Source organism: Letharia columbiana (genome assembly GCF_014066305.1).
Source record: "Letharia columbiana isolate WasteWater2 chromosome Unknown Sc0000013_s0, whole genome shotgun sequence".
NCBI lineage: Eukaryota > Fungi > Ascomycota > Lecanoromycetes > Lecanorales > Parmeliaceae > Letharia > Letharia columbiana.
The window spans coordinates 859,824-886,161 of record NW_023501052.1 but is presented as its reverse complement, the minus strand read 5'-3'; the positions used below and the strand labels follow the sequence as shown (position 1 = coordinate 886,161).

General features: G+C 50.9%; 8 protein-coding genes across 8 annotated transcripts; 6 read left to right on the top strand and 2 right to left on the bottom strand.

Annotated features, from left to right (window-relative positions):
- Positions 1-115: 115 nt before the first annotated feature.
- On the top strand, positions 116-415 carry HO173_005186 (uncharacterized protein; the record flags this gene model as incomplete). The annotated part of the gene is made up of 1 exon (XM_037307104.1): positions 116-415. The coding sequence occupies one exon, from the start codon at positions 116-118 to the stop codon at positions 413-415; it is 300 nt and encodes a 99-aa protein (XP_037166228.1).
- A 160-nt stretch (positions 416-575) lies between these two features.
- On the top strand, positions 576-2,377 carry HO173_005185 (uncharacterized protein; the record flags this gene model as incomplete). Its single annotated transcript, XM_037307103.1, has 2 exons — positions 576-595; positions 670-2,377. 2 exons carry the CDS (start codon positions 576-578, stop codon positions 2,375-2,377), a joined length of 1,728 nt encoding a protein of 575 aa, XP_037166227.1.
- Positions 2,378-3,847: 1,470 nt separating this feature from the next.
- Positions 3,848-5,003, top strand: HO173_005184 (uncharacterized protein; the record flags this gene model as incomplete). Its single annotated transcript, XM_037307102.1, has 2 exons — positions 3,848-4,370; positions 4,444-5,003. 2 exons carry the CDS (start codon positions 3,848-3,850, stop codon positions 5,001-5,003), a joined length of 1,083 nt encoding a protein of 360 aa, XP_037166226.1.
- A 1,280-nt stretch (positions 5,004-6,283) lies between these two features.
- HO173_005183 (uncharacterized protein) lies at positions 6,284-7,276 on the bottom strand (the record flags this gene model as incomplete). The annotated part of the gene is made up of 1 exon (XM_037307101.1): positions 6,284-7,276. The coding sequence occupies one exon, from the start codon at positions 7,274-7,276 to the stop codon at positions 6,284-6,286; it is 993 nt and encodes a 330-aa protein (XP_037166225.1).
- Positions 7,277-7,458: 182 nt separating this feature from the next.
- HO173_005182 (uncharacterized protein) lies at positions 7,459-10,461 on the bottom strand (the record flags this gene model as incomplete). The annotated part of the gene is made up of 4 exons (XM_037307100.1): positions 7,459-9,164; positions 9,216-9,293; positions 9,348-10,426; positions 10,457-10,461. The coding sequence occupies 4 exons, from the start codon at positions 10,459-10,461 to the stop codon at positions 7,459-7,461; spliced, it is 2,868 nt and encodes a 955-aa protein (XP_037166224.1).
- Positions 10,462-15,054: 4,593 nt separating this feature from the next.
- HO173_005181 (uncharacterized protein) lies at positions 15,055-16,821 on the top strand (the record flags this gene model as incomplete). The annotated part of the gene is made up of 1 exon (XM_037307099.1): positions 15,055-16,821. The coding sequence occupies one exon, from the start codon at positions 15,055-15,057 to the stop codon at positions 16,819-16,821; it is 1,767 nt and encodes a 588-aa protein (XP_037166223.1).
- Positions 16,822-18,738: 1,917 nt separating this feature from the next.
- Positions 18,739-19,935, top strand: HO173_005180 (uncharacterized protein; the record flags this gene model as incomplete). Its single annotated transcript, XM_037307098.1, has 1 exon — positions 18,739-19,935. The coding sequence occupies one exon, from the start codon at positions 18,739-18,741 to the stop codon at positions 19,933-19,935; it is 1,197 nt and encodes a 398-aa protein (XP_037166222.1).
- A 2,362-nt stretch (positions 19,936-22,297) lies between these two features.
- Positions 22,298-25,869, top strand: HO173_005179 (uncharacterized protein; the record flags this gene model as incomplete). Its single annotated transcript, XM_037307097.1, has 3 exons — positions 22,298-22,305; positions 22,723-23,910; positions 25,488-25,869. The coding sequence occupies 3 exons, from the start codon at positions 22,298-22,300 to the stop codon at positions 25,867-25,869; spliced, it is 1,578 nt and encodes a 525-aa protein (XP_037166221.1).
- Between the last annotated feature and the right edge of the window lie 469 nt (positions 25,870-26,338).

Sequence of the window (26,338 nt, the reverse complement as noted above, 5' to 3'; positions counted from 1 at the left end):
CCCTGGAGCTGGCAAGACCACCATCGCCGCTATTGTGACCGAGCACATCGAGCGAACCCTCGTACACGATCAATCTGTTGCCGTCGCCTGCATCTATTGTAATTACAAGGACAAGATGGTCCAGACTCCAGCCAACCTCCTGGCCAACATTTGGATGCAGATACGCCAGAAAGGAGGACTTTCTCCTGAAGTGGAAGAGCTTTACGCCTCATCTGTGACCAAAGGATCTTCTACCCGCCCAAGGCTTGACGAAGTTATCAAGGTTCTCAAAGCCGAGGTCAACCGGCATGCCAGCGTCTATGTCGTTATTGATGCTCTGGACGAGTGTGAGCCTGCGTACAAATTACGGCTTCTCACGGAGTTGAAGGTTCCTCAAGCCGAAACTGAAGCTAATGGTTACCTCCCGCTACTATGATGCTTTCGGCGCCGATATGGGAGTCGATACTGATATTGAGATAGTTGCAAGCGATGATGATATCAAACGTTACGTACAAGAGAGAGTATCCACAACTCCTAGACTTGGCCGCTGGATCGCTGCGGACTCAACCTTGCAAGCAACGATTGAGACAAAGGTCATGGAGGCAGCACAGAACATGTAAGTCGGCCGCTGATTCTCCAAACGGGTTATGAGCCATGATTTGATGCGGATGCTGATATGGGTGTTTTTAGGTTCCTCATGGCGAAGCTTCTTCTGGACTCTCTTGTTACCAAGATGACGCGAAAGGCTCTGCAGGAAGCTGTCGGAGAGCTACCAAAGACCCTCCTCGACACCTACGATGACGCATTGAGCCGGATTTATAAGCAGAACGAGGATGAGAAAGAGCTCGCTGAGCGTATATTATCTTGGGTATCGTACGCTTTCCGGCCTCTGAACATCATGGAGCTTCGACATGCACTTGCCGTAACAACAGGTGAAGACCACTTTGATGAAGCCAACATGCCAGACGAGGAAGATCTCCCATCTGTTTGTGCGGGGCTCATCTACATTGAAGAAGGTAGCAAGATCGTGCGTTTGGCTCATTATACCGCGCAGGACTATCTTGAGAGTATCCGCGACCAGAATTTCGTTGATGCGCGTCGCTTACTAGCAGCGACCTGTCTCACTTATTTGACTTACGATGGCAACCGACTTTGCTGCAATGGCCGGCATTACGTCTACCGTTTTGGCCGAGATGGATATTACAGCGACAACGTCGATGGGCTCTTGGGTTGTCCTTATGCCATGCAAATATCCAATGCAAGTGAGACAGCAAAGGATGTAGTAGACGGCGACAAGACTTCCTTCTACCATGCTCAGAGTGGAACACCGCTAGCACTCTATCAATACGCAGCGCACTACTGGGCACGTCACTTAAAAGACCGTCTTGAGAAAGACTTGCAATCGTTGGCCGTGAAGTTCATCCTCGATGACATGAACCGTCAAATGGCCCTCGGAGTTCTCCGACAGCTCTGGTGGACCTCACGTATCAAGGGACCGTTGACAGTCGCTGTGCACTATGATCTCCGTCATATATGCCACACCCTTCTAGAAGAGCAAGTTTATGATTTAAATAACGAAGAAGGGGAAGGCTACAATTCTCTACTCTCAGCCGCCGAGCTCGGACGCGATCAAGTCATCAAGCTACTCCTGCAGCAAACAGATCTCCAAAGCCTCATAGATGCCGACCGAGATTTCGTCCTCACGCCCCTCGATTGGGTCGCATGGACCGGTAATCGTGCTGCCGTTCGGTTTCTCCTACAAAGCGCCGGCCTCGTAAGTGCAGACGATATGACACCAGAGTCGGGCAGATACTCAGTCTACAAATCGCAGAAGCTGCCAGAGAATGATGATCCACTAATTGAAGGCCTCGAATCCATGAACATATTCGCTACGATACCACTCATTGCAGTCCTCAGCAACGTCTCGACCCTCCAGACAGCACTTTCCCAACCGGGCGCCGACATCGAAGACCGCGACCCCACGCACGAAAAGACCGCTTTACACCACGCCTCACAATCCGGTCGCACCGGCATTGTCGAGCTACTCCTCTCCAAAGGTGCTGATGTGCGAGCCAGGGACTTCTACGGCGAGACTGCCCTGCACTACGCCGTCGACAGCGGTAATCTAGAGGTAGTCAAGCTTCTTGTAGAGGCGGGCAGCGATCTAGACGCGCGCAATGAGCTTGGGAAACTGCCGACTGAGATGCTACGCATCAGGGTGGGAGACATACCGTGTCCGATCCATCAGGATGAGCTATGGGAGGAGACACATGAGTTTTTGTTTGGGGAAGTGGTGAGGAAGGAGGGGAAGGAAATGCAGTTGAGGCAGACGGAGAGGAGGGAGGTGCGCAAGAAGTATGGGGCCAGCTGGAGGGAATTCCATAAAGAGGCTGAGTAAGAAGGGGCTTGAAATGCTGCTATGCTACTTTAGGGCAGTATGAGGTTATCAGGACAAGATGACAAATTTTGGTTCGTTTGAACCTCCAGTCAAATTTGGTGCGGGCTTGATGATTATCATGCGTTACGTGGCTGACGGGGCTCTGTAGGTCTCCGCAATGATCGTTTGTTGCCAACAAAGCTCAGCAAACACTTCTAACACTACTCAAGTATACGAGAGACCTCCTATGCCCTTCACTAGATCAACTTTTTCCAAAATGCTAGCCCGATGGGCTAGCAATCCTCTGATCCGTTTCCTCGACACACTCAGACTTGTTCATTAGAAGAACAACCTGCAAGCCCAGGGAATGCGAACAATGAAACCTCAATTCGCGTATAATTGGTATACCTCAGACCGATGACTCATCAGCAGCTATCGTTAAAATGATCCGAATGGCCACCATACATTCCGTTGACAAAGAGCCCTTCGTCTCTCCCTTCCCCACTCTCAAAACCATCCGAGCCTTTCTATTCATCTCATCCTTCGCCGCGCCTTCTTATTTTCTCCGACGACAACAGAGACCGCACAGTATCGGGCGAATCTAACTCGACGCAGTAATTTAGCGCCGCTCAAGTGCTCATTGAGCCTCACGCATAGGCCTACAGATGCATATAGATCAACCTAGGTTCTTTCTCCACTCCCAGGAGACTGGGATGCTATATATGAGATACGCTCCAGACAATGTTTGACGAAGTAGGTAGAACTGTGGGATTTTAGTCCAACCGTGCTTAACACTTCACCCTAGTGGCGTCTTCGTGCGGGTCATGTCGGAGAATAGGTCTATTATCTTGATGGTCTGGTACTTATAAGTTGTGACTAATTGGCAGCAAGCCACTCGAGAAGGCGGAAGATGAGAGAGCATGTTAATTATATACAGTATGTATGTATGGTACTTGAGAACGATGATATCGCTGACAGCAATACTAGTATCTTTGAACGGAATAATGGACCTGCCAAAGCTTTTGGATGACGGAAGGCGACGGGTTTCTTCGTTGCCTGGTGCTAAAGCACAATGACGCCCAGGCTTGTCTTCTTGGCTCGTACATGTCTGGCTCGGCCATACTGTGCAAGATTTCACCCTTTGTATGTCTGGTTCGGCCGTACAATGAGAAGTGTCGTGGAATTTCTTTGTGCAGGAAACATAGCTATCTGTCGAGTCAATGCGGAGTATAGTGTCATGTGGCTACTTGTCGGCTCACGTTGGGACTGCTCACCTGGCTATTTCCTCTCGACTTATCCATACAACCTTCGGCCAGCTCTTTTACGTATCCCCAGTCTCCCATCGCTGCTGCAAAAGAATCGAGAAATCTCATACTTTGGAATTCACCGCCCCAATTGTTCGAATAACTCTACATACGACTACGCCGGAAGGCGAGTAACTGGTCTACTCCTGTTGTTTCTTCTCAAAAGCTTATCCTTGTGTACCACAATATGACAGTCAGAGGCGCGACCCAGAGAGAGAGCCCGGATGGCCATGTTCTCTTCATAGAAGAAGTTCGGAAACACCTAGGTGTGAGGGCCAACGCCGGCGAAAGTTCTTCCTTAGCCGATACCATTGAAGCCCGCCCCAAGGTCCTCCTCATCGGTCACGATATGCATGACGATTTTCGGAAGATGAGACAAGACGGCATCGATCTCCAAAAACACTTCCAGTACTCGGGTTGCGTCGATACCCAGGTAGTTGTCGAGGACACAGGTGCAAGCATGGGCAAAGGGTTGAGCGATCTGATGTCACACTACGGACTGGCCAAGCTCGAGTTCAAAAAAGTAGGTTGCCCCAGAATGCCAGGCAAATGGGTTTTTGTGGGCGCCCACTGCTCGGGCAACGATGCCGTCGCAGCTTTGGAGTGTCTTATCGATCAAACCTTCGATCTGAGCCTAAGGACACCCGGCGACAAGGACTCCGTAGGCCTGGAAGATCTGCCTGAAGACTGGTTGAAGAAGCCTCTTCAAGGTATGAACATGGATTTGATCCTGCTGAGCTACGACACCGAAGGCGTAGAGACGCCTAAACTACAAACCAAAAGTCGTCAACCGTACGAGCGAGCACGGCTTCGCATGGATGCGCGTCGCCGACTTTGCCCATATTCCGCCCGGAGACCATGGGCAAAACTGGCGTTCCTTTATCCGCGCACGACACTGGATAAACCACGATTTCCGCAACTTCTCGAATTGGTTCTACTGCATCGGCAATCCGAAAGGCTTCTGGCCCAAGTATGGCGAGTCACAGTATTACCATGTGTCGGAGGGTCCGGCCCCGTTCCATAAGCTATTCGAGGAGCTTGCAAATGCCACTGCTGGCGCTTCCGAAGGGTTTGATACCGTCGAAGAAGTCACAGCGATGCTCGAGCAGACAACACTCGAGGAGGAGCGCACACCGGCCGGTGGACGTAACATGGCCATTACCCGAGGCAATGCGAACAATGTTAGAGGAGACATGACCAACAGCAGAGGCATGCAGCCTCCCTTCCGAAGCAACGCGAAAAACATCGGGGAGGATACCGCGGCGATTAGAGGCAATGATTCAAGCTGGGCACAGATTGGTCAAGGCAACGAAGGCAAGAAAATCCAACAGCAAAGCCAGTGAGACAGGAACAAGCAAGAAGGGTGGACGGCAGCGAGGGCTTTTACAATCGGAAGCGCATGTTAGGGTACTACTTCCTCCCTCATTAGGTAGACAGGCCAATGTCGAAATCCTCTGACAACACAACTCACGCCTGCGAATGATGGAGTACGCCTGACTGGTTTAGGAAAGCGTGAAGACTATGGGGAAACGCGGAAGCGCCTTGATTCCGAGGGTCCAGCCCCTTTCCATCAGCTATTCCAGGAATTTGCGAGTGCCGTTGTTGCCAACGAGAGCTCTGATGCGATAGATAATGCTAATATAAAGGGAATTGCCACTAAAGAAGAGGTCACCATATCACTCAAGAAGACACCGATTGAGAAAGACACAAGGGTCTTCGAGGAAAATATGATAGAAACGAGAAGTAACAGCCCAGCCTCCGAGACAATATTATGCGCAGTAGAGGAAATACACCAAACTTCAGAGGCAATTCCGCTTGGGCAAGTGAAAATAAGGCAAGTAACGGAGGCTACAATCCCAATGACAGAGGCAATTCCGCTCGAGGTTATAATAATATAACAGGCAAAAAAGGCTATAAACCCAACTATAGAGGTAATTTTGCTCGAGAAAGTGAAAACCTGGCAAGCAACAGAGGCTACAAGCCCAACTACAGAGGCAAATTCTCTCGAGGTAATGGGAATATAACAGGCAACACCGCAACACCATTGTACCAGCGCCAATAGGAATCGAACCCATTACGCATCAAATACCTCCAACCTAACAACAGAAAGCGACGTGCCAAGCCTCTTCCGGCTCGGCCTCTGTATTGGGGTCTCCTTCAACTAACCCCATATTTCTGCACCCCACAAGATTCAGCGGTCACGTTTGGTACCCGGATGTTTGTAAATTGAATCATATACATTGATGAAGAATCCTATGTACAGACACCGAGTTTGGATGGTGAGTAACTCTATGAAAAAACCCCTTTCCCTAGTGATGCGTTCTCGAAGTATCCACGCTAATAGAAAGACATACCACCCTGGTAAAAATGCGCTTAGAGTTGATTGAATCACAAAGCGGAATAACGACAATTCCCTCGAAAGACTCAAAGAAACTTCCCAGCCCACGGTTGCTGCGACTATTGTCGCGGATTATATACCGATGCTCAACCCCCTGCCAGATGCCTATGGCTCACAGCTGTTCCTCGGCATTAGCATCATACCCTTCGTGCTCCTCATAAACCCATCGAAAGTCTGGCTGCTGCAACGTCCCATCCCCGTTGCGAGCCGCCCATCTCCCCCTCCTCATCGGCGCACGGAAATGCTCCGATTCTCCGGAGCCCTCCACTTCTCAACCGCTCCACCCCACGCCTTCATCCGGAACAGCTCCGGCAACGGGTCCAACCGTTGCGGATTCTTCTCCGACTTCCACCAAACCCGGAAGGCGGCCCGGATCTCTCGATACTGCACGTTGTAAGTATCCTCCAGGTTCGTGACCGGGGCCGCTTCACCCGTCCACTCCCGGTAGGCCTCTCGCGTGTATCTCAGGGCACTGTCGAGGCTCTGGGATTGCCAGCCGTTCACCGGCCGCACATCACGGAAGTCGGAGGGTGCTCCGGGCTCCGCTTGGGCTGGCGGAGGCGCCTGTGGTGGATCTGGGCCTTGTGCGTCGGCCGCTTGGGGAGCTTCGTCGAAGTTTATAACGGTCCCGTTTATATATATGTGCTGTGGCGGCGTCAGGTGCGCGTCCTCCACTGGAGCTTGGGACACATCCGGGATGTTCTCATTGGTGTGTAGTTGCGGTGGAGGTAGGCGCGCGTCCCATTCTGCCTTGCGCTCTTTCTGCACCGTTGCAGCCTTTGGATTCTGTGCCGGGGGTGAGTAGTAGCTTTCGGTGGCGGTTATATCCCGTCGCTTTGGCTTTGGTTCACTGGTGTGCTCATCCCAGTTACTCTCTTGCTCTTGCGGCTCCTGTTCCCCGATATCCTGCTCCGGGACATAGGCGTCCTGCTCCCATTCACCCACGTGATCTTCCCTTCTGTGCTTTCCGAGGATCTGCTCAGGCAGATGTCCCTCGGAAAGACGTTGAAGGTACTCCGAATGACGGGAGGGTGCATCAGTCGTGCCTTGGTCCACACTCTCGTTCGAAGCAGCAACAAGAATCGGGCCTCCGTACACATCGCCGTTTAGTGGATTGCTGGGCCCAATATCCGCAGCTGGTCTGTCGTAGAAGCCTCGACCGGTATTACTGAAATTTCGGCCCGCTGCATCCCCATATGATCCGAGTAAGTCCGGCATGGTCCTAAAAAGCTCCTCTGGTGACTTCAACGGGCCCTCTGTGTCCTCATTGAAATCGCACACAGGCTGTGAGGTCCCAAGAGGCTCCTCTAGCGACAATAATGGAACTGGGGCACCTTTTGCCCCATAATACCGTCGTCGAGGAGTCCTTTCATACTGAGCACGACGCTGAGGCCCAGGGACTATACCAGGATTTTCCGTCTTTGCGTTGTCGCTTGGACGGGGGCGCCATTTTCTGAATCTCTATCCGCTTGGACGCTGGACTCAAATTGGCCGGCCTGGTATCCCATATTCTGTAGTTGGCCAATCTGCTGCTGTTCCGACGGTGAAATTTCCGCGCCTCGCTCCTCCTGAGTCTGGTTTTGGATCACCGGATTTCCAGACTCGACATAACCGTATTGGGCATTATGGGCTGATCTTCCCACTCCTGCGGCCTCCTTTTTCCTCGTATATATATTCTGGTCAACTTCGTCTGAATCTTCGCGCCCACGTCTTCCCAGAATCTGTTTGGGCGCTTGATACAATCTGCGACCGCCTTGACCCAAAGTGTCTCCTTCATGCTTCGGAGCACCATTCGTGCCATTGATGAACCCTTGGTGCTGAACAGGTGGACCGTCTTGAATGTTGTAGGTATAGTCAGGGGATGGATTATGCTGTGGCTGATACTGCAACCCCCGGTAGTTGTTTTGCCCGATAGAGCCTTGTGCTGACCACATCTGCCCTCTGCATTCCTGCTGCAATTGGTCCAAGCGGGTATCAGTCTCCAGCCCGATGCCCTGATAGTATGGTACCCTTTGGTTCTCCGCAAAATGATTGTTGCCCAGAGAATGCGCCTGCTGGTTTCCTGCGGAGACGTTGATGTTTTGATACGGTGACGGGGCTGTACCATATGTGCCACTGTACGAGCGGCCTCCAGCCTCCAAAGTACTCGTGTTCTGGTACGGCGTCGATGCGGCACCAAACGTGCCATAGCGCTGTGGTTGCGAAGACGCCGGCTTTCTATGACCATTTCGCGAGCGACCTCCAGACTTGCTCTTCCGTTGAGCAGGATTCGAGTCTTGATCATAACCATCCTCGTCCTCACGAGGACGCTTTCCGAACGCACTGCTGGCCTTCCCTGCATCTGCTTCAGCCTTCTCCTTGCCTTTCTCGATCTTCCTTAGTGTCTTTTGCAAGTTCTTATTCCGAGTCTCCTCATCCAGTGCTCGCGACTCCCCCGCCCTCATTCCGTGCTTTCCAGTGTTTCCTAGCTTCACTGAGTCCTGCTCCCATGGGAACAGGTCCCTCGCGAACCCTCTCGTGGAGCCGGTCAGGGAAGGATCAAATCCGTTTTCAGCGAAAAATGCCTTCAGCCCTTTCCTAATCTTGTCGGTGCCTTGACGTATGTTCCCTGCCACTGTGCCTTTCTCGTCTCGGAAGCGCTGCGAAGGCATGTTTACGTGCGTGTTAGGACTTCCGATGTATTTGGTGATCAGATCATACGTCTTCGGCTTTTTCTTTCTGATCCACCTTGGCATTCTGGCCCACTCATCTTTCTGCGATATGCTCGTGTTTCTAAGTCGCATCACTTGCAACTTGTACCCTTCTGTCTCAGCCGAGAGCGTGAGTGGCATGTCCAGGTGCTTCTTGACAGGATTGTTGTGAGGGTCCAACAGAATCTTGTTGTCCTCAAACCAGAATCCGGGATTTGGCCGGGGGTTAGGCTTGCGCTTCTTCTTCGCTTGGCCCTTGTCCCCAGCCTCCTTATCATCTGGGTCGCCCTCTGGCTTGTCTTTGGGCCAAACGAAACATTCGTCTGGGCAGTCATCACGGTTCGGACCCAAGTTCTGATGTGGGAGATAGAAAGCCGTCTCGCTATGTGGCAACCCATCGGTGGGATCAGGATGCACTGTAACTACCAGTCAGTCTTGGCACCTGACGATCTGATAGTTATACTCACGATATTCCTTATCCGGATGCTCAGCCTGGGCTCGCGCGATCAGAATCTCCCTATAGCTATGGTGTGAAGCGGACTCCTCTGTACACGTCAGCATGGTTCATTCAAACATGGAGCAGAAGCATTATAACTTACGCCATTGCTCAGTCTCCGGGTTGAACCAGACTTCGGCACCGTTTCTCGTCCCGGTACGACCCCATCCTCGCCTACGCCGACTCTCTATTACGCCCGTGTCAAGATCTATCCGGTAGTAGTTTAGATCATCTGCAGGGTTGAATTTCGGGTCGTTCTCTGTCACCTCCGTATCGGCCTCCTCCGCGCCTTCATGGTATGTGTTGGGTTGTTGGCTAGAGTACATGGAGTCCTCACGACCATGGGTGTTGCCGGAACCATATTGCTGCACAGTGCTTTCCATTTGGTAAGGTGTTCCCGAGGAAAGTCCAGATGTAGATTGTGGGGAAGGATTGAGTGTGCCATAAGCAGAGTCAATGCCTGATGTATTGACTACTGATCTTTCTCCATTCTCGACAGAATGTAAGTGGGAACTAGCCGCATATGTGTCGAAATCTCCTTGTGGAATTGGCGTGTGGTAGATGGGGCTCGTGTGCTCGTGATCATCTTTCTTTGTCTGATGTTCGTCCTGTGCCACAGTGTCTGGAAAATCCGAAAGGTCTCCGTTGGCGGCATGAGCCTCGGGGTTCTTCCACTCTTCTGAAGAGAACACGTCAGATTGGAATTGGAACTGTTGTTCATCATCCCCACTTGTCAGACCGACTTGTTGTTGGCCAAAGTTGGACGTGTCGCTTGCTGGATTCATGTCTTGAAGTTGTGTTATCTTTTCTTGACCTTCCCCGAGTTCGTTGGGCTCGAACAGATGATGCTGAGACACACTCGTCAGACCGCCTTGCCGTTGACGGTAGCTGGAAGAGTCATTGTCTGGGATGGTGTTTTGGAGACTTGAAACTTCTCCTTGGGCTTCCACAATCTCGTTCGGCTCATACCGCGATTGGTGTTCCCCGTATGACAGACCAGCCTGTGGATGCCCATAGCTCGCATTGTCAAAGTCAAGATTGAAGTTGGCAGGGTCGAAACCATTGATGTCGACACTATCATCAAGGCCATTGCCAAGTTGAAAATCTCCCTGCTGCAAAAAACGGCTTGGCTCGGAGTATTCAGACATAGTGCTGAGACTCGCAGAGCACGCTTTAGCTTGACTAAAGGTAGAGTGTCAGCAATGTCTTAACGTCATTGGGTTCCTAGGTAAGGTGTTTGGTAAGATTAGTGTTGATGCGTGGGGAAGACCTGATATGAAGAATGGAAGCGGTCCGGCCACAGAGGTGCCCAAGTCTCGTCTTGGTCATAGTGTACGTACCTGAAGGTGTTTGAAGGTTGGTGACGGAGTTGGCGAAGCTGTGTTGCCACAATATAACGAGGGAGCGATGTGAACGAGATCTGTAGGTATCTCAATCAGTCTCATGCAAAATGTTCGAATGCTATGTGCTTTGTGGAAGCAATATGAGAACGGATGTTGCGGAAATTCGGTGATGAATGGCTGGTGGTAAGAGAACGGGAAGTTGTAAGGAAGAAGTGCTCTTATACTGGGAATGTGACCTGGAGGTCTTTGTGTCGACACTAGCCTGAGAATCTTGATGTGTTTGGAGTTGCTGTGTTTGTGTCGACACTAGCCTGAGAATAGAATTCTGAATATGTGTTTGGAGTTGCTGTGTTAGGAAGATGGTGTCGAGTCTTTTCTCTCCTTTTCGTAAGACCACAAGCATATAGGGGTAATTACGCGTTTCCTTACCTCAATAAGCAGCAGTAACCACCGAGTAGCCTCAGCAAGAGGACCAGTATGCCACAGAAAGACTCCAGAGTCTATCAGTCAAGGGGCTCGTCCACAGCATCATCTTTTCCCAATGTCAACAAAAGGCTTGGCGCCGGCGGAACCTAGCTTCATCGTGCCAAGACTGCTTCTATGTCGTAGCCTCCGGCCGGCACCCGCTGACCACTGGTTCATCATGCTGGTGTCATCGTCTTGCAGCGAAGTCGGCCCCGCCATCATATCAACATCTCCTCGTGCTTCCCGATTTTGCAAGCCAACGTCGACAGAAAACAATGGCTTGGCTGATGCAAACCCTCCAGTCTAGAATGATATGCCTGTATGGCTTCAATTTCAGCTGGGCGGTATCTTCCCGGTACAGGTCTGGCCCGCAAACTGAGTCGACTTCTCATGCTCCCTTGAAGGACACCGCAGGATTCTCAATCAGGGGAACACAGACAGATCCGGGAACAGTGCTCGAAGCGGAATCGAATGTTGCTTTATCAGTCGGGCGTAGCGGCGTTCCGGAGCTCCAGTCCGAACTCATGAGGATCTCTCGGTGCTCCTATGGAAGAATCGTGGCCGTGGGAGGCATGTTTTGATGGGCTCCGATTGCCTAAGCCGAAAAACTCGTGAACCTGCATCGTGTCAGCCCTCATGGGTACTCGTATCTCATCACGACGTCCTCGAAACTCACCGCTGTGTTCTGCTCTCGTGTCCTCGAAGGAAAGATATCTCGAGACGTTCTGATCACAAGGATCAAGCGCTTAATGACCATAATGGGTCAGCATGTACATGGCGGCCATGTTGATCAGCTCGTCGCTAAGGACAGGGAATGCGGGAGCGAGAAACGACAGGAGGAAGAGTAGGAAGCCCTAAACGCTCGGTTGAGACGGGTAATGGAAGGGATTGTCAAAGAACACTTACGTGATTGACAAAACGCCTCTTGGAAACTCATGTTCAGCGCGCTTCACCTTCTGCGCTTCGACCGGCTACAGAATCATGACCGCAAGCGGTTGTCGCGTCTTTGTGAAGTGGTGTTTGTAGACACTCGTGGGGATGCCGGCGCTGCTTGCTCTCAGGCGATCTTCCCGCTCGATCTCCGGGTCGTGCATCGCCAGCGCCTCGAGAATAGGGCCGCTGCTAGCAACTGCTTGGATTCTAATTCGAAGCGTTCAGAGTACTCAGCCCTCTCTCGCTCCTAATCTTCAATGTAGGAAAAAGATCAGGTGTTTCGAAGACCTGGAGATGATAGAAGGTAATGTAAGGCTAGCATCTCAAGATCAGGAGACAGCGGTCAAATCCGAAGAGGCTGATGTTGAATCGACGGGAGGGGGGGGGTTGACTCCACTATTTGGCACGGTGAAGACGGCAGTTTCCTTTTTCAAACAAAAAAACCATATTATAGTATATATAGAAGGCTGACATTCTGACTTGGGAAAGTTGCAATGTCTCTCACAGATCAAAAGGATTGTGTCTCAGAAGTTGACAGTTCTTATAGCAGTGGAAACGGGCGCTAGACTACTTCACTTGTCTGTTTGTCTAATGACATTCCGCGCGGAGATGAAGAAGATGAGTGATGAGACAGAAATAGAGAAAGATCGGCGAACGAGGTGTTTGCAGTAGTGAGTAGGAAATCCCTTAACAATAAATATTATATCACTCCAACACTTGCTCCATTCCTCGCGGGGACCATGTTGTGACCTAATCCTTTCTCGCTGTCATCAACTCATGATCTTTTGAGATCAAGTCATTTCTTGGCCTGACCACAGGAACCTTGTCTGCGCCTAATTGACTATTTCATACGCTTCTCTGTGAACGTTCCGCTGTTTTCTGTCCTTATTGGACGCCCTCTTTGCGATCCTTGTTCCGCTAGGGTTCAGCTTGGCGAGTTGGCTGTACGGAGTGCCAGTCTGTCTTTGACACTTGCTGTGCCGCATGCAGCGATTGGAGTAACACTGGTTTTGTTTGGTTGCTGGGAGCTTTTTGCCGCCGAGAGTCAAATGATTGCTCGTCTTGTCCGCTGATACGCTTCGCTGTCAAATAATTATCTTTCCGGACAGTGACTTTTAATTTATATCTGCATGAATGATTTTGAGCTTTGAGATGTAGCAGTTGAAATATCAAACCCTGGAAACATTCTAAAACAGTACATAAGCCTTCGAGCAGAAGAGTAAAATGATCAGTCGTGCACTCCCAAGATCAAATTCCGACTCTCAGGGATCTTCTCAGTCTCAAAAACTTTAACGTCATGCGCAAAGCGAGACTGCTGAAGATTCTTTTAAAGATTCCCTAGGTCTCCAGCGACTTCTTCCCGCTTCTTCCCGCTTTTTTTGCATCGAACAATTGCAGAAGGCTACATTGCTCTAATCGTATTCCTCCAACCATCACTTAGCACAAAGGGACCAGATGCTAGGTACACAAGAAGACATTGGCTATGTAATCCTTGCGCTTGCACTCATGGCCATTTCTGAACAATAAGGAGGGAGTGATGTAGATACGGACTTGCAGTGGCATTGAGTGAAAGAATTGCCAACGAAAGCTTTCATCATAAGCGTTGTATACCTAATGACTGCTCCTTCGATAGTATCGAAATGGACATAGAAAAGAGACGGCACGGTGTCATCGTGTCAAAGATTTGACATGCGCTTTCCGGATGGCTTCTTGATATACACAGAGCGATAAGGAGTGACTAGAACTAATGCATGAATGCATGCACTGACAGAAAGAATATATGCTTGAGCTTTGGCATACCTTATTTCTGGAGGCATCTTGTAATCCACTGTGTTGGGGTAGAAGTACAGAGAATCGACTTACATGGAGATACCTTCAGGAATTGTCTGATTTTGACTCCATAAGTACTGTGGCAGGTTAGCCGAAGGTCTTGGCGGGCTATTTTAGCGGCCGAAGCTAAGCAATAAAATTCAATCGCGCGAAAAGCTCCTCAACCTTTTCACTCGACGTCGCTTCTCTTGGTTAAGACTGGACTGCGTCCAGATATTACTGTCGGCACTCAATGCTGGATAGCTGTTCTTTCACTCCTCTGTACCTAAATATCTTGTCAGGATCTGGTGGCTACGTGTGACGGCTCTTCCGGCAAAGGTTCCGCTCATACCAAAGCCTTGGCGCAGGGCGAAGTCGTAGTGTTTGGCCAGATATGCGGCATGTTGAAGATGCAGTAATGACTCACGATATTTGAGAGCCCACCGCAAGAGAAGGTAGTGTAATTGTATCCCGATCATTTGGCCTTCGCCAATCAATGCCTCTCCTATCATGATTAGCTTTTTTCGTGGCTACACTCTTCCCGGTGCCAGTTCCGCAAATGGGGGTATTGTCAGAGGCGTCAAGGTTGGATCAACGTAGTGAAGCAATTATTCAACGTCGTTAAAGAAGCACAGCAAGCTCATCACCGTTGAAATCACATTCCAAGCCTGCCAATCATGTTTCTCTTAGTTGAAAAGTCACTTGAAGGCTTTGTGCGAAGCCCACCTTGGTATGATTGAAGGGACGGGGATCTGAGCTAAGGTTCTTAGATGCACGAGCATCAAATTGTGAGTAGTCCACCGTCAGTCTCATTCCTTGGCGTCTTCGCCAAGAGCTTGGCACGCTAGTATCTCACAATGTTTATTTTCTTCAATCTCCCTTACTTTATTCAGTAAGACCAGCGAGATGATCGTTTCGCCCAGGACTTCAAAATACGCCAGCGTTTCACACGGCCGAGTCCGGAATATATACGTAAACTTCCCAGGCGTTGATCGCTGGACTTGCTGCTAGGTTCACGAAGATGAAACACCCGCTTGTTCCGCGCCGCGCCATACGTTACAGATTTTAATTCGACTTCATGTTGTTGACGTTGACGTTGCGGTACATTGATATCCTCTGCCATCTCTTTCTCTGTTTTCTGTATGATATAATGGTCTGGTGGATTGGGCTCTGTTTACATGCGCGCTTCCTTCATCGAACGCAAAATGTCCAACACCTGTGATCTTGCCGCTTTCCACACCGTAACTGCCAGTGACCAACATGAAATTTCAATGGCTACTTTCAATCTTTAGCCTGCTTGGGCTGCCGGCTGCGCGAGGGTGGCCTGTTATTCCGGTATCTTCAACAGGTCCAAATCCATCGACCGTAGTACTGGGCGCGTCGACGATATCAGCGGCGGCGTCTTTGACATGGACTGAGAACGTATCGACCAATTCCACATTGCATAAATTTTTCTCCTTCAATGGCTCCACGAAGGCAACCAACGTCAATGGGCCGGTCACCGTACTCAAGACAATTGAACTCATACCCCGGCCATTACTCAGTGATTCATCTGCGGGAGCTAGAGAACCTGCGAAAAATCTAACCCGCGATGGTTCACCTTTAGCTACCATTGCCCAGCAAGCAACAGTGCCCACAGTTTCGCCGCCAGCCAAGCCAAGAAGCTCTTCCGAGCCTAGCATTTCATCGAGTCCCCAGGGAGCGGGTCTGCAACTAGTTGGTCAATCGGTCAAGCGCTCCATGCTCCAACCAATAATCGTGGGAGGGATCACCTATGCCCCAGTCCATGCGCATCACACGCGCAGCAGTGCTGGCATTTGGCAAGGAAAATCCCGGGCCAGCCTGGCAAACTCTGAGACTGTAGAATGGCATGGGTATTATGCAAAACATGACTCGGAGCCGAATGGGCTTGACCACGAAAATCTGAAGTCCGTGCAAGGGCAAGGAGGCTTACCGCCTGTTGTCGTAGGAGGCCTGACGTACAGACCAGTAGGCGAAGAACTTGAATCCGGACGGCAGACTCCAGCACCCGTGAATGTTGCAGGGTCGGCAACAGAGACAGCAAAGCCAGCGGCCAACCCTTTAGTAGAGGGTGGAACGATGTCCCGCCTAGAGCAGTCGGAACCAACGGCAGCAAAATCTCCGTATCCTGCGAGTCCCGGTGGCTCGAGCCGTGTATCGATGCAGTCTCAAATCCCTCCCTCGCCACCAGGAAGCTCGATTCTCGTACTGGGCTCGCAAACTTTGACAGCCGTCCCAGGAAGTAGCGGCTTCATTCTCGGTAGCGGCTCCCTGCTTCCTGGCTCTCCCGCAATCACCGTCGACGGCACTGCAGATTCCCTCGATCCGTCTGCAACTCTTAACGTGGGGAACTCCACCGTCATCCTCGCCGCCTCCGGCGCTCTTACCATAGCAAACGAGACCTTCGTACCCCTTGGCAGCACAGCGATTTCCGTAAAAGGCACCACCCTTTCCATATCAGGGCCCGCCATGACGAACCAGGGCACCCTTCTCTCTCTCGCCCCCAGCGGGCTCGTCGTCGACGCATCCACATTCCCCTTCGCAACCCCCACTCCAACCGCAGCAGTGACAACCACCAACCAGGCTTCCGCCCCACCACCCCCCTTCGCGATCTCCGGCCACTCAATAATACCAGCATCTCCATCAACCTTCACCATAGCCGGCGAAACATTCACCGCCTACCCCGGCGGCCTGGCCATCGACGGCACCGAAGTGTTCCAAGGCAGCACCGCCATCACCGTCTCCGGCACGGCCATATCGCTCGGCAGCTCCGACCTCGTGGTCGGGACGAGCACTGTACCGTTCGCGTCGGTCACCGGGTTGGGGCCGGCGCTTGCGTCGGGATTGGACACTGTTGCGGGTGCGTCGGGGGGTGGGGTGGGGCCCGATGCGACGAGCACGTCGGCGAAGGGGTCGCATCGGTCAGCTGCTGGGCAGTTGAAGATGAGGAATCTTACGGCGATGGTGTGGCTTGCGATTGTAGCGCTGATCACTTCGGTGGTGTGAGACGATTAGAAGGGAAGGGGATGCTTTGGCAGACACGAGACTTATCCCCGCTTCTACAATGTACATATGTCTAATATATCTATCTACCTAGCATCTTACTCTCAATGCATCCGCCACGCGCATCTGATCAACACTATTAGTGTCTTGAGTATCTAGAGCAAACCCGCAGCCCCTTCCTCATCTCACCCTCCCACTCCCCCGTGCCTCAGAGCCAAACGAAAGCCAACGAAAGCCAAACCAAAATCCACATCAAGCCACGAGCCATTCTCCGCCGCCATCCGCACCCAGCGCACCGTGTTCCATCCAGCAACAGGGCGGTACATCTCAACGGGAGCTTTTCGAGCCGCGAGCCGGATCGATCTTCCCGGCCTCTCGTCGGGCCCGCAGATAGCATTTGCGTGAGCTGCCGTGGTTCGAGTAGGTAGGCCGAGAGGTGGGGATTATCTTCCAGGAGCGTCTGCATGAGGGGGTGGCCGGCGTGGCCCGACATCAAGCATGGTTTACGACATCGGGCCACGTCTTGACGGATTCTTTGAAAATCGCGTCGTTGCTGCTCTTGAGGGCGGGAAAGCCTTACAAGCGCGTGAGGGTGTGTTGTGGGGTAGGTTGTGCTCGCGGCCGAAGTTCAGGAGGGCTTGGATACGGGGGAGATGGGCTGACAGTAGGCTTATGGTCTCTCGCCTTGGGGGAACGCTGTTTTGGGGTTGTTCTTCCGGATCGAGCGCGGTATTGGTGGAGGTTGGATCTGACAGAAGGGTCTCGAGCCGGTGGGAATCACCCGTGGAACAAGCTTCCTGTAAGTTTTCGATGGCGGTGTCGGTCGGCGGGGTGCTGTCAGATTCTGACGCTGATGTTAATAGATTGGTAACTGATGAAGGTATTGAAGATGAGGAGGATTTCCAGTGCAGCAAGCGAGTAGGTAGCAACAAAATACAAAGCTGTTCCCAGTACGGCACCAACGGTGGATGTCTCCGTGTTTCCAGCTTGATGAGAATATGCACTGACGGAACCCCGGCACACGTATTCGCCGTGCTTCAGGATTCAAACATTTCGATCTGCATTTGGTATGCCTGAATATCTTGTCCAGTCGTAACATCCCCTTGACCTTTGCTTTTCCACTGCTCTTGTAAATAAGCCGTGGGACAATTCACAGACAAGGCGTGATCGCTCTTTAGCATCGGGATGAGGCTGCCTCTTATCTGAGTTACTGACACCGTAAGCTGAGCACTATATTTTCCACCAAACACTCCATCTGCTATTCTCGCAAGCCTAACGCGCCACAGGCTAGCCCGTCGTCCCCACGGGCTGCACCGTTCACGCGACCGGAACAACGATGACGAGTATCTCCGTCGTGCAAAAGCTACCTTAGACACCTAGACGCTGTTTTGGCATACTGCGTGCAGGGGTACGGAGATCCGAAGGCAACGTTATATCTCATTGATATAAGCGTCGACAATCAAGGAAGGCTGAATAATTGCCTTCTTCTTACTTTGGGTTGGACACAGACCTTAATACTACTCCCTCGCTCCTCAGGCTCTTTACCGAAATCTCTCAACTGCGGAAATTGCCATCAAGGGGCTTGGTGAAATTCCAAAAAAAAGGTTCTGCAGCGAAACCAAAACAAAAACAAAAAAATGTTTTACCTTTTTTTAATTGAATCCTCTCAACTGATATTGTTATGAAGTCGTCCCTGACTGTTTCTTCTTCGGGCGCCAAGTGATAGGGCTGAAGTTCAAGGTAGTAGAGACCGTCGTTCCGCGCCGTCCCTAGCGCTGAAGATACAATGTTGGAGGGGTGGAGGGGGACGACAGCTGAGATGTTTACATCCAAATACGGAAGAGAGCATACTGTGGACTCACTTCGCAATTTGCAGAACTGCTGCGATCAAGTGTGGTTGGTTGGCTCATTATTTCCATCATGACAAGGCCTATCATGTTAAAGCCATTGGCTATACTTACTATTCTATCGTCTTGCACTGCAGCCGCGTTTCATTTACAAGAACCAAAAGTCCTTCCAAGCCTCGACAGTTCCACCGGCGTTGGGGTCACATACATCCCCATGACTGACCCTAATCGCCTGGACCCTTTCACCAATTACACCCAGCAAAGACGAGTCATGATATCGCTGTACTACCCCGCTCAACCAAGTCCCCCTACGAACTTGCTCGAACAGCGACCGAAAGCCGACGACTGGCACCACATAACCCCTTACATGCCTCCAACGACCGCCGCTCTATACGACGAACTCGTCACTCCATTCGGTTTCCCCACCAACACATTCGAGCAGCTCTCGACCCTTTGCCAGCAAAATGCTCCGCTTCAAGATGACTCCATGGCCCACCCGCTCCTAATCTTCTCCCCAGGCGGCGGGGCGCCGCGTTTTTTCTACTCCACATTCCTAGAAGATCTAGCACGCAAAGGCTACGTAGTCGCCGCCATCGACCACCCACACGATGCCCTGGTCGTCGAATTCCCTGATGGACAGGCCGTCATAGGGCTCAACAAGTCCCTTACCCGAGACGAGGTAGAATTGCTCATCACGGTACGAGCGCAGGACATATCCTTCGTACTCGATGAACTGAGCCGTCAATCTCCATCATCCGCCAAAATCCAAATCAACACGACGGATGTCGTAGCGTTCGGCCACTCACTCGGCGGCGGTACAATTGCAGAGGCAGCGCTGAATGACACCCGCATTAAAGGCGGTATCAACGTCGATGGCCGCATGTTCGGTTCGATGGAGAAGCCAAACACCACCATTTCCAAACCGATCCTCCAGTTCGTATCCGAAGCCTCCAGTGCGGATCCGTACTGGCGCTGGGATGAGGAATGGGCGCGTCTGTCAGGCTGGAAGCTGGAGCTCGTATTGAACGGTGCCGCGCACTCGACTTTCAGCGATATGCCTCTCGTCGCCGAGGTCTTGGATGTTCGGAAAAAGCTGGGCGAGGACGGGAAGGAGCTTCTGGGCAAGCTGGATGGGATCAGGGGGTTGGAAATTGTGGTGGAGTATGTGAGCGCTTTTGCCGAGTTTGTGCTGACGGGGAAGAAGGGAAGTCTGCTGGGAAACAATGGTGATGAGAGGTTCCCGGAAGTCAGGGTGAGGAGACATACATGAATGATATTCAACGTATTCTTATGTTTGAGAAATATATGTAAAGCACGACGGAGCATGTGAATGAAAGGTTCAAGCCGCGGAGATAGTCTATTGCGCAATTCAGGATGATGTAGTCGCGAAGACATGAGTGAACCTGACAGGACTACTTGTGATGAGAGGCAATGAGAGTTGCAAGTGTAGGGGACCACAGTAATATTCAATTGTTGAGAATAAGAACATGGAAGACTTGGTGGAGTCTACCTATTCTTTTCCCGCACACGAATAGGTTCATGAGACGGTGACCAGGTGCGAAGAGTGTGGGATGGGAATGCCCGGCCAGACAGGGTCTGGCTGCTCTCGGAGTTTGCGATCCAGCCTTGTGGGACTTGGACGTAGAAAGACCGAGATAAGTCTTCGAGCAGTGAGATGGAGGACAGGATAATGTAAATCCGTTACTTCGAGTTGCGAGGCTAGAAACGAAAAATGCTGAAGAGTGGGAAGTCGCAAAGGGATTGAGTGGTTTTCGCAGAATGGTACTAATTACATGCAGCGCTGAGAGAGGCTTCGCATTCTGCCTACTCCTTCTCGGGTCTGGTCTAGCAGGTTTTCGTCATCTGGAGAGTATGGGGCTGGTAGAAGATATGCTATCCTGCTGCGCGTGGCGAGGAGCATGTAGGGAGTGGGGGTGCCGACCAAAACCGTCCTAGCGTGGAGGGCGCAGTTTCCAGCCTGATGGGTTTATCAGGCTCACCAAACGACTTCCATCGTGACTCCACCACCCTTATCCATCGCAATTCCATCAATTCAGTATACAGAACCTCTATGCCATCACAACTATGCCCCTGCCTACGAGTGCATGGGCACAAGCGCGAGCGCGCTTTCTCGAAGACCTCGAGGAGCCGGAGCGACTCATGTTCGCAGAAGCTTCTCTGGAAAACATGTTCTACAGCGCAAGCGCTCTCAAAAGACCCATCAAGACGGTAGCAGGACACGATATCTTGCCTCTAAATTGAATTCCCTCCTAGCCGGCATCGATCAATATGGCAAGGCTATGGACGTGCTTGTCTCAAGCATCAACAATCTCAAGTCTGTTATGGGGTTCTTTGCGAATTATCACTTTTTTTTTTTCCCTGGCCCGGTTTTAGGAGGTTTTTTTCCCATTTCAAACATACTTCACAGTCATGATCGACATGTTCGAGCAGATTGGCGATGTCATACCCACAATTCAAGTTCATACGAAACAATCTTCTCATCCAACCCGAGATCCCCACCCCCTTTCCAATTCTTTCTTTTACATAACCAGATTCTGCACAATTGCCAAGGCCGCTTGTCAAAAGGCTTGGAAGGCTGGCTTCGATCTCTTAAACTATCTCACAAGAACACTCCTTGCTGATTAGCTGTTGGTAGTCATGAACGCGAAGATCACCTTCAAAACTTCTTGGAGGTCTGTCGAGCAGCAATTTGGAACGCTGATGACAGACTTAGAAAAAAAAAAAATTAATTGAAGAAAAACTAGGGCGGCAATTTTTTTTGGGGGGGGGGAAGGGGGGGGTCCCCCCCAAGGAAATTTTATAAACCCTCCTGGCAGAAGTTGGTCGAATTCTTCTGTCACTGCTCCCTCAATCGCATGGGAACAGCAAGATCCAAACCTGACTTGAAACAAAGCCAGGTACTGGAACCTGGAGTGTAACTCATATTTTTAGGCCGTGAAAAATCGGCTACAGGAACACCTCAGCAAGAAAGTCTCTGATGCTAGGGTACTCGAGAGCAGGAGCTCGAATCCCTATAAATACGTTTTGCTGGATCTGTACTGACGAAGAACCTACCAACAGCCGGTTCTGGAAAGACCATTCTCACGTAAGCTTTTCATCTGTGGGCACTGAATCCTGATCTGATCGATAGTCCAGGGCTGGCGTGATCAATGCTCTGTCGCAAGAAGTGGACTGTCAACATACTGGTGTGGCTTATTTCTATTGCGATTATGCTGATCACGAGACTCTTGACGCTTCCGCTATACTGGGCACAATCATCCAGCAATTGCTGGTCGTCAGGTCTAGTATAGATGAAGTAACAGCGGTAAAGATCCAGAAGCGTATGGTGATGGAATGCGAAAACCTCTGCCTTGTGACCTAACCAAAATCCTGGAAGGTATCATTCACCAATTACCACCATTGTGTTTATATCATCCTTGATGGTGTGGATGAAGCTAGTCCAGACACGCAAGAGAAGCTGTTCGGCAGTTTTGCGAAGCTTTTGACATCCTGCGGTACGCTTCTGAGGCTGTACTTTTCGACTCGTGAGATCCCTCTGATGTCAGACCACTTCCCATCGTGCCTGAGCTTCGATGTTTCGGGAAGCCGCGTCGCTGAGGACATCGACCATTATGTCAAAGTGTCTGTTCAACAGAGGCTGCACAGTCTTCCGGTCATGCTCAATCACCCCTATCTAGAAGAAAACGCGGTTCTTGAGCTTACAGCAAAAGCGCATGGACTGTGAGTCCCCCCTTTCGGTTCTTCTTGCTTAGTTCCACCGCCGAATTTGCAGGTTTCCTTGGGTCTCTCTTCAAATGGAGAAACTTTGCGACCCTTCTCATTCAGAGCGAAGCTTCAAGTCTGCCTTACAAGACCTAGCGGAAGGGCTGACAGCAACCTACGAGAGAATTTCTCAAAAGATTGCCCGCCGTTCCGTACGTCAGAAAGCTCTCGCTGAAAGAATTCTTAATTGGGTTGTCTGTGCCAGGCGCCCGCTGAGGTTTGACGAGCTCAAAGATGCCGTTGCCGTTGACTTTGGTGACGTCTCGTGAGACAGAAGAAAGACTTCGGCAGAGACTGAGGGGAAACGTTTCCTTCATGTGTGTGGCAATCTGGTCGTATTCCACGAAAGGGACAATACAGTCCGCCTTGCTCATCACACGGTTGGGCAGTTCCTTGACGAACAGAAGAGTCATCATTCACAGACCGACGTCAGGATCGGCAAGATTTGCTTGACATACTTGGGCTTCTCTGATTTCGAGACCCAAGTGATTTCTGTTGAAAAGAACCAAGACCATTTTGGTGCACAGCCTTCAAGACAGGCGGGCTTTCCCCTTGTTCCCCAGGTTCTGGGTCTTGGCAATGGTGTATACGATTTCAGACTTGGGCTACATAACCGGAACAACACGCGGTCAATTCCAGATGTCAATTATGATGAGCTCATGAGAAGATATGGAAAAAGGCCTTTGCCGGAATCATTGACCCGAAAATACTGCCTTTTGGACTACGTCATAGAGAATTGGATTTGGCATGCAAAAGAATTTGATACACACACCCTGGAGTCTTGGAGCAAATTTGAAGAAATGGTGTTCTACAAAGCCTTACCATTTGACTTCAAGCCATGGCACAGTCGAGAAGGACCGTCTAATCTGCCCCACTTGACAATGTATCTTTGGGCCCTCGAGAACAACCACCTTCCTCTCCTGCTTCTTCTCAGGGATCTTTCTGGTCACCGGTGTCTGAGACCCTACCTACAATACAGGACCTTGTGCTGGGATCAAGTGCCACCGCACCTACTGACACGTAGTGCCAGGGTAACCGCAGTTGACTTTCATCGATATCCTGATGCCTACGATTGGCCGGCGATGAACATCTTTCTAGATGGGCGAACAGAGATACAGATCCTCCAACTCTGTCTGCAGGAAGATCCATCGGTCTTCTCAACCCCGCATATCAGGGCCCGCGCTTTGGAAGATGCCAACTTAGGAGTTATCCAAAGTCTATTGCGAAGTGGGGCGAACTTGCAAAAGACCGAAATCGATGCAACCAATGCCCTGCATATTGCTAGTCGAAGAGGGAATCAAGATCTTGTCAAGATACTCTTGGATCTCGGTGCAGACGCCAATTCACGATCTTCTAAAGATGAGCGCGGAAGGACTCCTTTATACGAGGCGCTCGTGAACAATGGGTCGGGCAATCCTGACCATCGCAGGACTTTTTCATACGAGGCGCTCATGAACGATGGGTCGGGCAATCCTGACCATCGCAGGACCTGTGTAGATCATGCACGTTCAAGTTCGTCTCTTGACATGATAGAGTTTTTCTTCCCCCCCGGCAGCTCCTAATTTTTTTCAAGGGGGGGGGGAAACGGTTTTATAAAAGGCAGTAGGCTTAGGAGAGGCTTATGTACGACTCCTGCTATCACATGGAGCCGATGTGGAAGCTAGGAACGATCGACAACAGAGCATTCTGGACCTGACTGTTGACGCATTGGACAGCAGTATTGACGCTCTAGTCGAATACGGCGTCAATTTAGAAGCTAGAGACGCAAATGGTCAAACTGCGTTTTTGAAAGTCGTCGGGGAAAGACATGACACTCGAGCTAGAGTGGAGATGCTCATTGGACTTGGGGTTGACGTCCACGCAAAAGACGATAGGGAACAAACTGTTCTCCATCTTTATCTTCGCTCGCATAAATATTATCGTGGCTCGAGTGATGGAACACTACGGCGTTTGCTAGAGCAAGGGGAAAAAAGCCTTGGTTTTTTCTGTGGAAAACACCGATAACCCACAATTCAAGTTGCTGCTTGAGTTTGGGGCCGTCTTCGGCCGCAGAGAGGAAACCATCATCAACTAAGGCTGCCGCTCATAGGAACATAGAGTTGGTGAATTCACTGCTTCGGATGGGGCAAGATCCAAACCTGTTGAAAAAAGCGAACCGAGTGCCATATTTTTAGCCGTGAAAAATCAAAGCAAGGAAGTCGTAATGAGGCTGCTCGAGGCAGGAGCTGAACCCAAATTTGATGGGAAAAAGTTTTGTGCCTCCGTTAGGCCGAGCTGTCAGGGCTAGAGACAAGGAGGTTGGAGAAACTCTGATCCAGGCGGGAGCAGCCATCCAATTGTCGGATCCTCTCCTATGCAGTCCAGTATACATTGCAATCACGTCGAATGACGTCCACATGCTCGAGTTTCTTATCCGACGAGGAGCAGATGTATCCACCTTTCGACCCGAGGATTGGAGGGACCTGCGAGCGGACCAGATATAAATGTGCGAGTTCCTGTCCGAGCTCGGTGTCCCTTTCAAGCTATACAACAATAAATATTTTGGCTGATTTATGATGAAGATGTGTTATGAAAACGGACGGGGCTCATTTGTGACTTAGCTATACTCTTCGACAGATTCTCAATTATTTTGGATCCTAGCCGCTCCTCTTTCTCCTTTAGCACCGGCGCAGTATATACTCAAGCTAAACTCTGTCATGATAGTCAAACATAAATTGCGTGCAAGTTACCAAACGCACATATAAACGTGATTCAAGGGCCAGCACTTGACTTTCCGAATTCGACTGCACAGCGAGCATGTAACGCGCAAGGTCTGAGAAGAAGATGCAAGCTTCTAAGCCCCACATGGTTGTCCTACGCGGAAGATTGGGCGCTGGAGTATGCTGCATGCATGCCCCGTGCTTCGCCCACTGTTGGCCCCCCCTCAGCCCTGGGGGGAGATGTTCGTCCTAGCGATTGGGGGGGGTCGATCTGGCTTTGGTTGTACCTGTTTGGTCTTACTGCATTTCTGTGTCCGCAAACGCAGTCTGATCACGAAAGGTACATCGTGGCTTTCGGTCACAGAAGGAAGTTTAAACCAATCTGTCTCGGTCTTTGGACCCAGTGCCTCAAACACTCAACACAACCCCAATGGCTTCGGTGGCGCCACGACGTCAGCACATGCTCTCGCCGCCAAACCCAGGATTACTGGAATCTTGCACCGTGGAACACCAGCGAGGATCTCGTGGCGGCTCGTCCGGGGTGGATTCATGCCAGGATCGAGTTTTTTGAGGTAGCGGACTTTACTGGCGAGGGTAGTCACGATGAGACCGTCAAGAAAGGCGACTTTGACTATGTGATATATACCGCGGTACCGACTCTGCATGGTACGAGGAACACGGACTATGTAAAATGGTATGAGAAGCCCAGTATTCAAGGGTGAGTGCCCACCATCACCACGCTGTATATGGATAAGAGGAGGAAGTGAGTGGATTGAGCATGTGTGGGTCCTTGTTCACGCAAGCGTGAAACGAATCATCAATGACGCTGTTCGCATTGGTCGTAAAGACGGCGTTGGATCGCAGGATCCTTTCGTAAGCCTATCTTACCACGGAAACAGCGTCCATCAGCTTAAACACCGAAGCACAGATCTCCTATGGCGCGGAGGCTAGAAGCAAGCCGAGAACGCAACCTGGCAGTCCGTCGATGGAGAGAAAGTTCTCGTTTGCTGTCACGGATCTCTTGTTTGCGTTGATACTAGGGCTATCTCTTTAGCCCATCTAATCCTTGCGGAAGGTCAACTTTGGTACTGGCCACGAGTCACTTGTATACCTAATTCGTCTTACGGCTTAGGACCCAAGAAGAAGATGAAGAAGGTAAGCTGATACGGCCGTTTGTCAAAGACTGGCGTT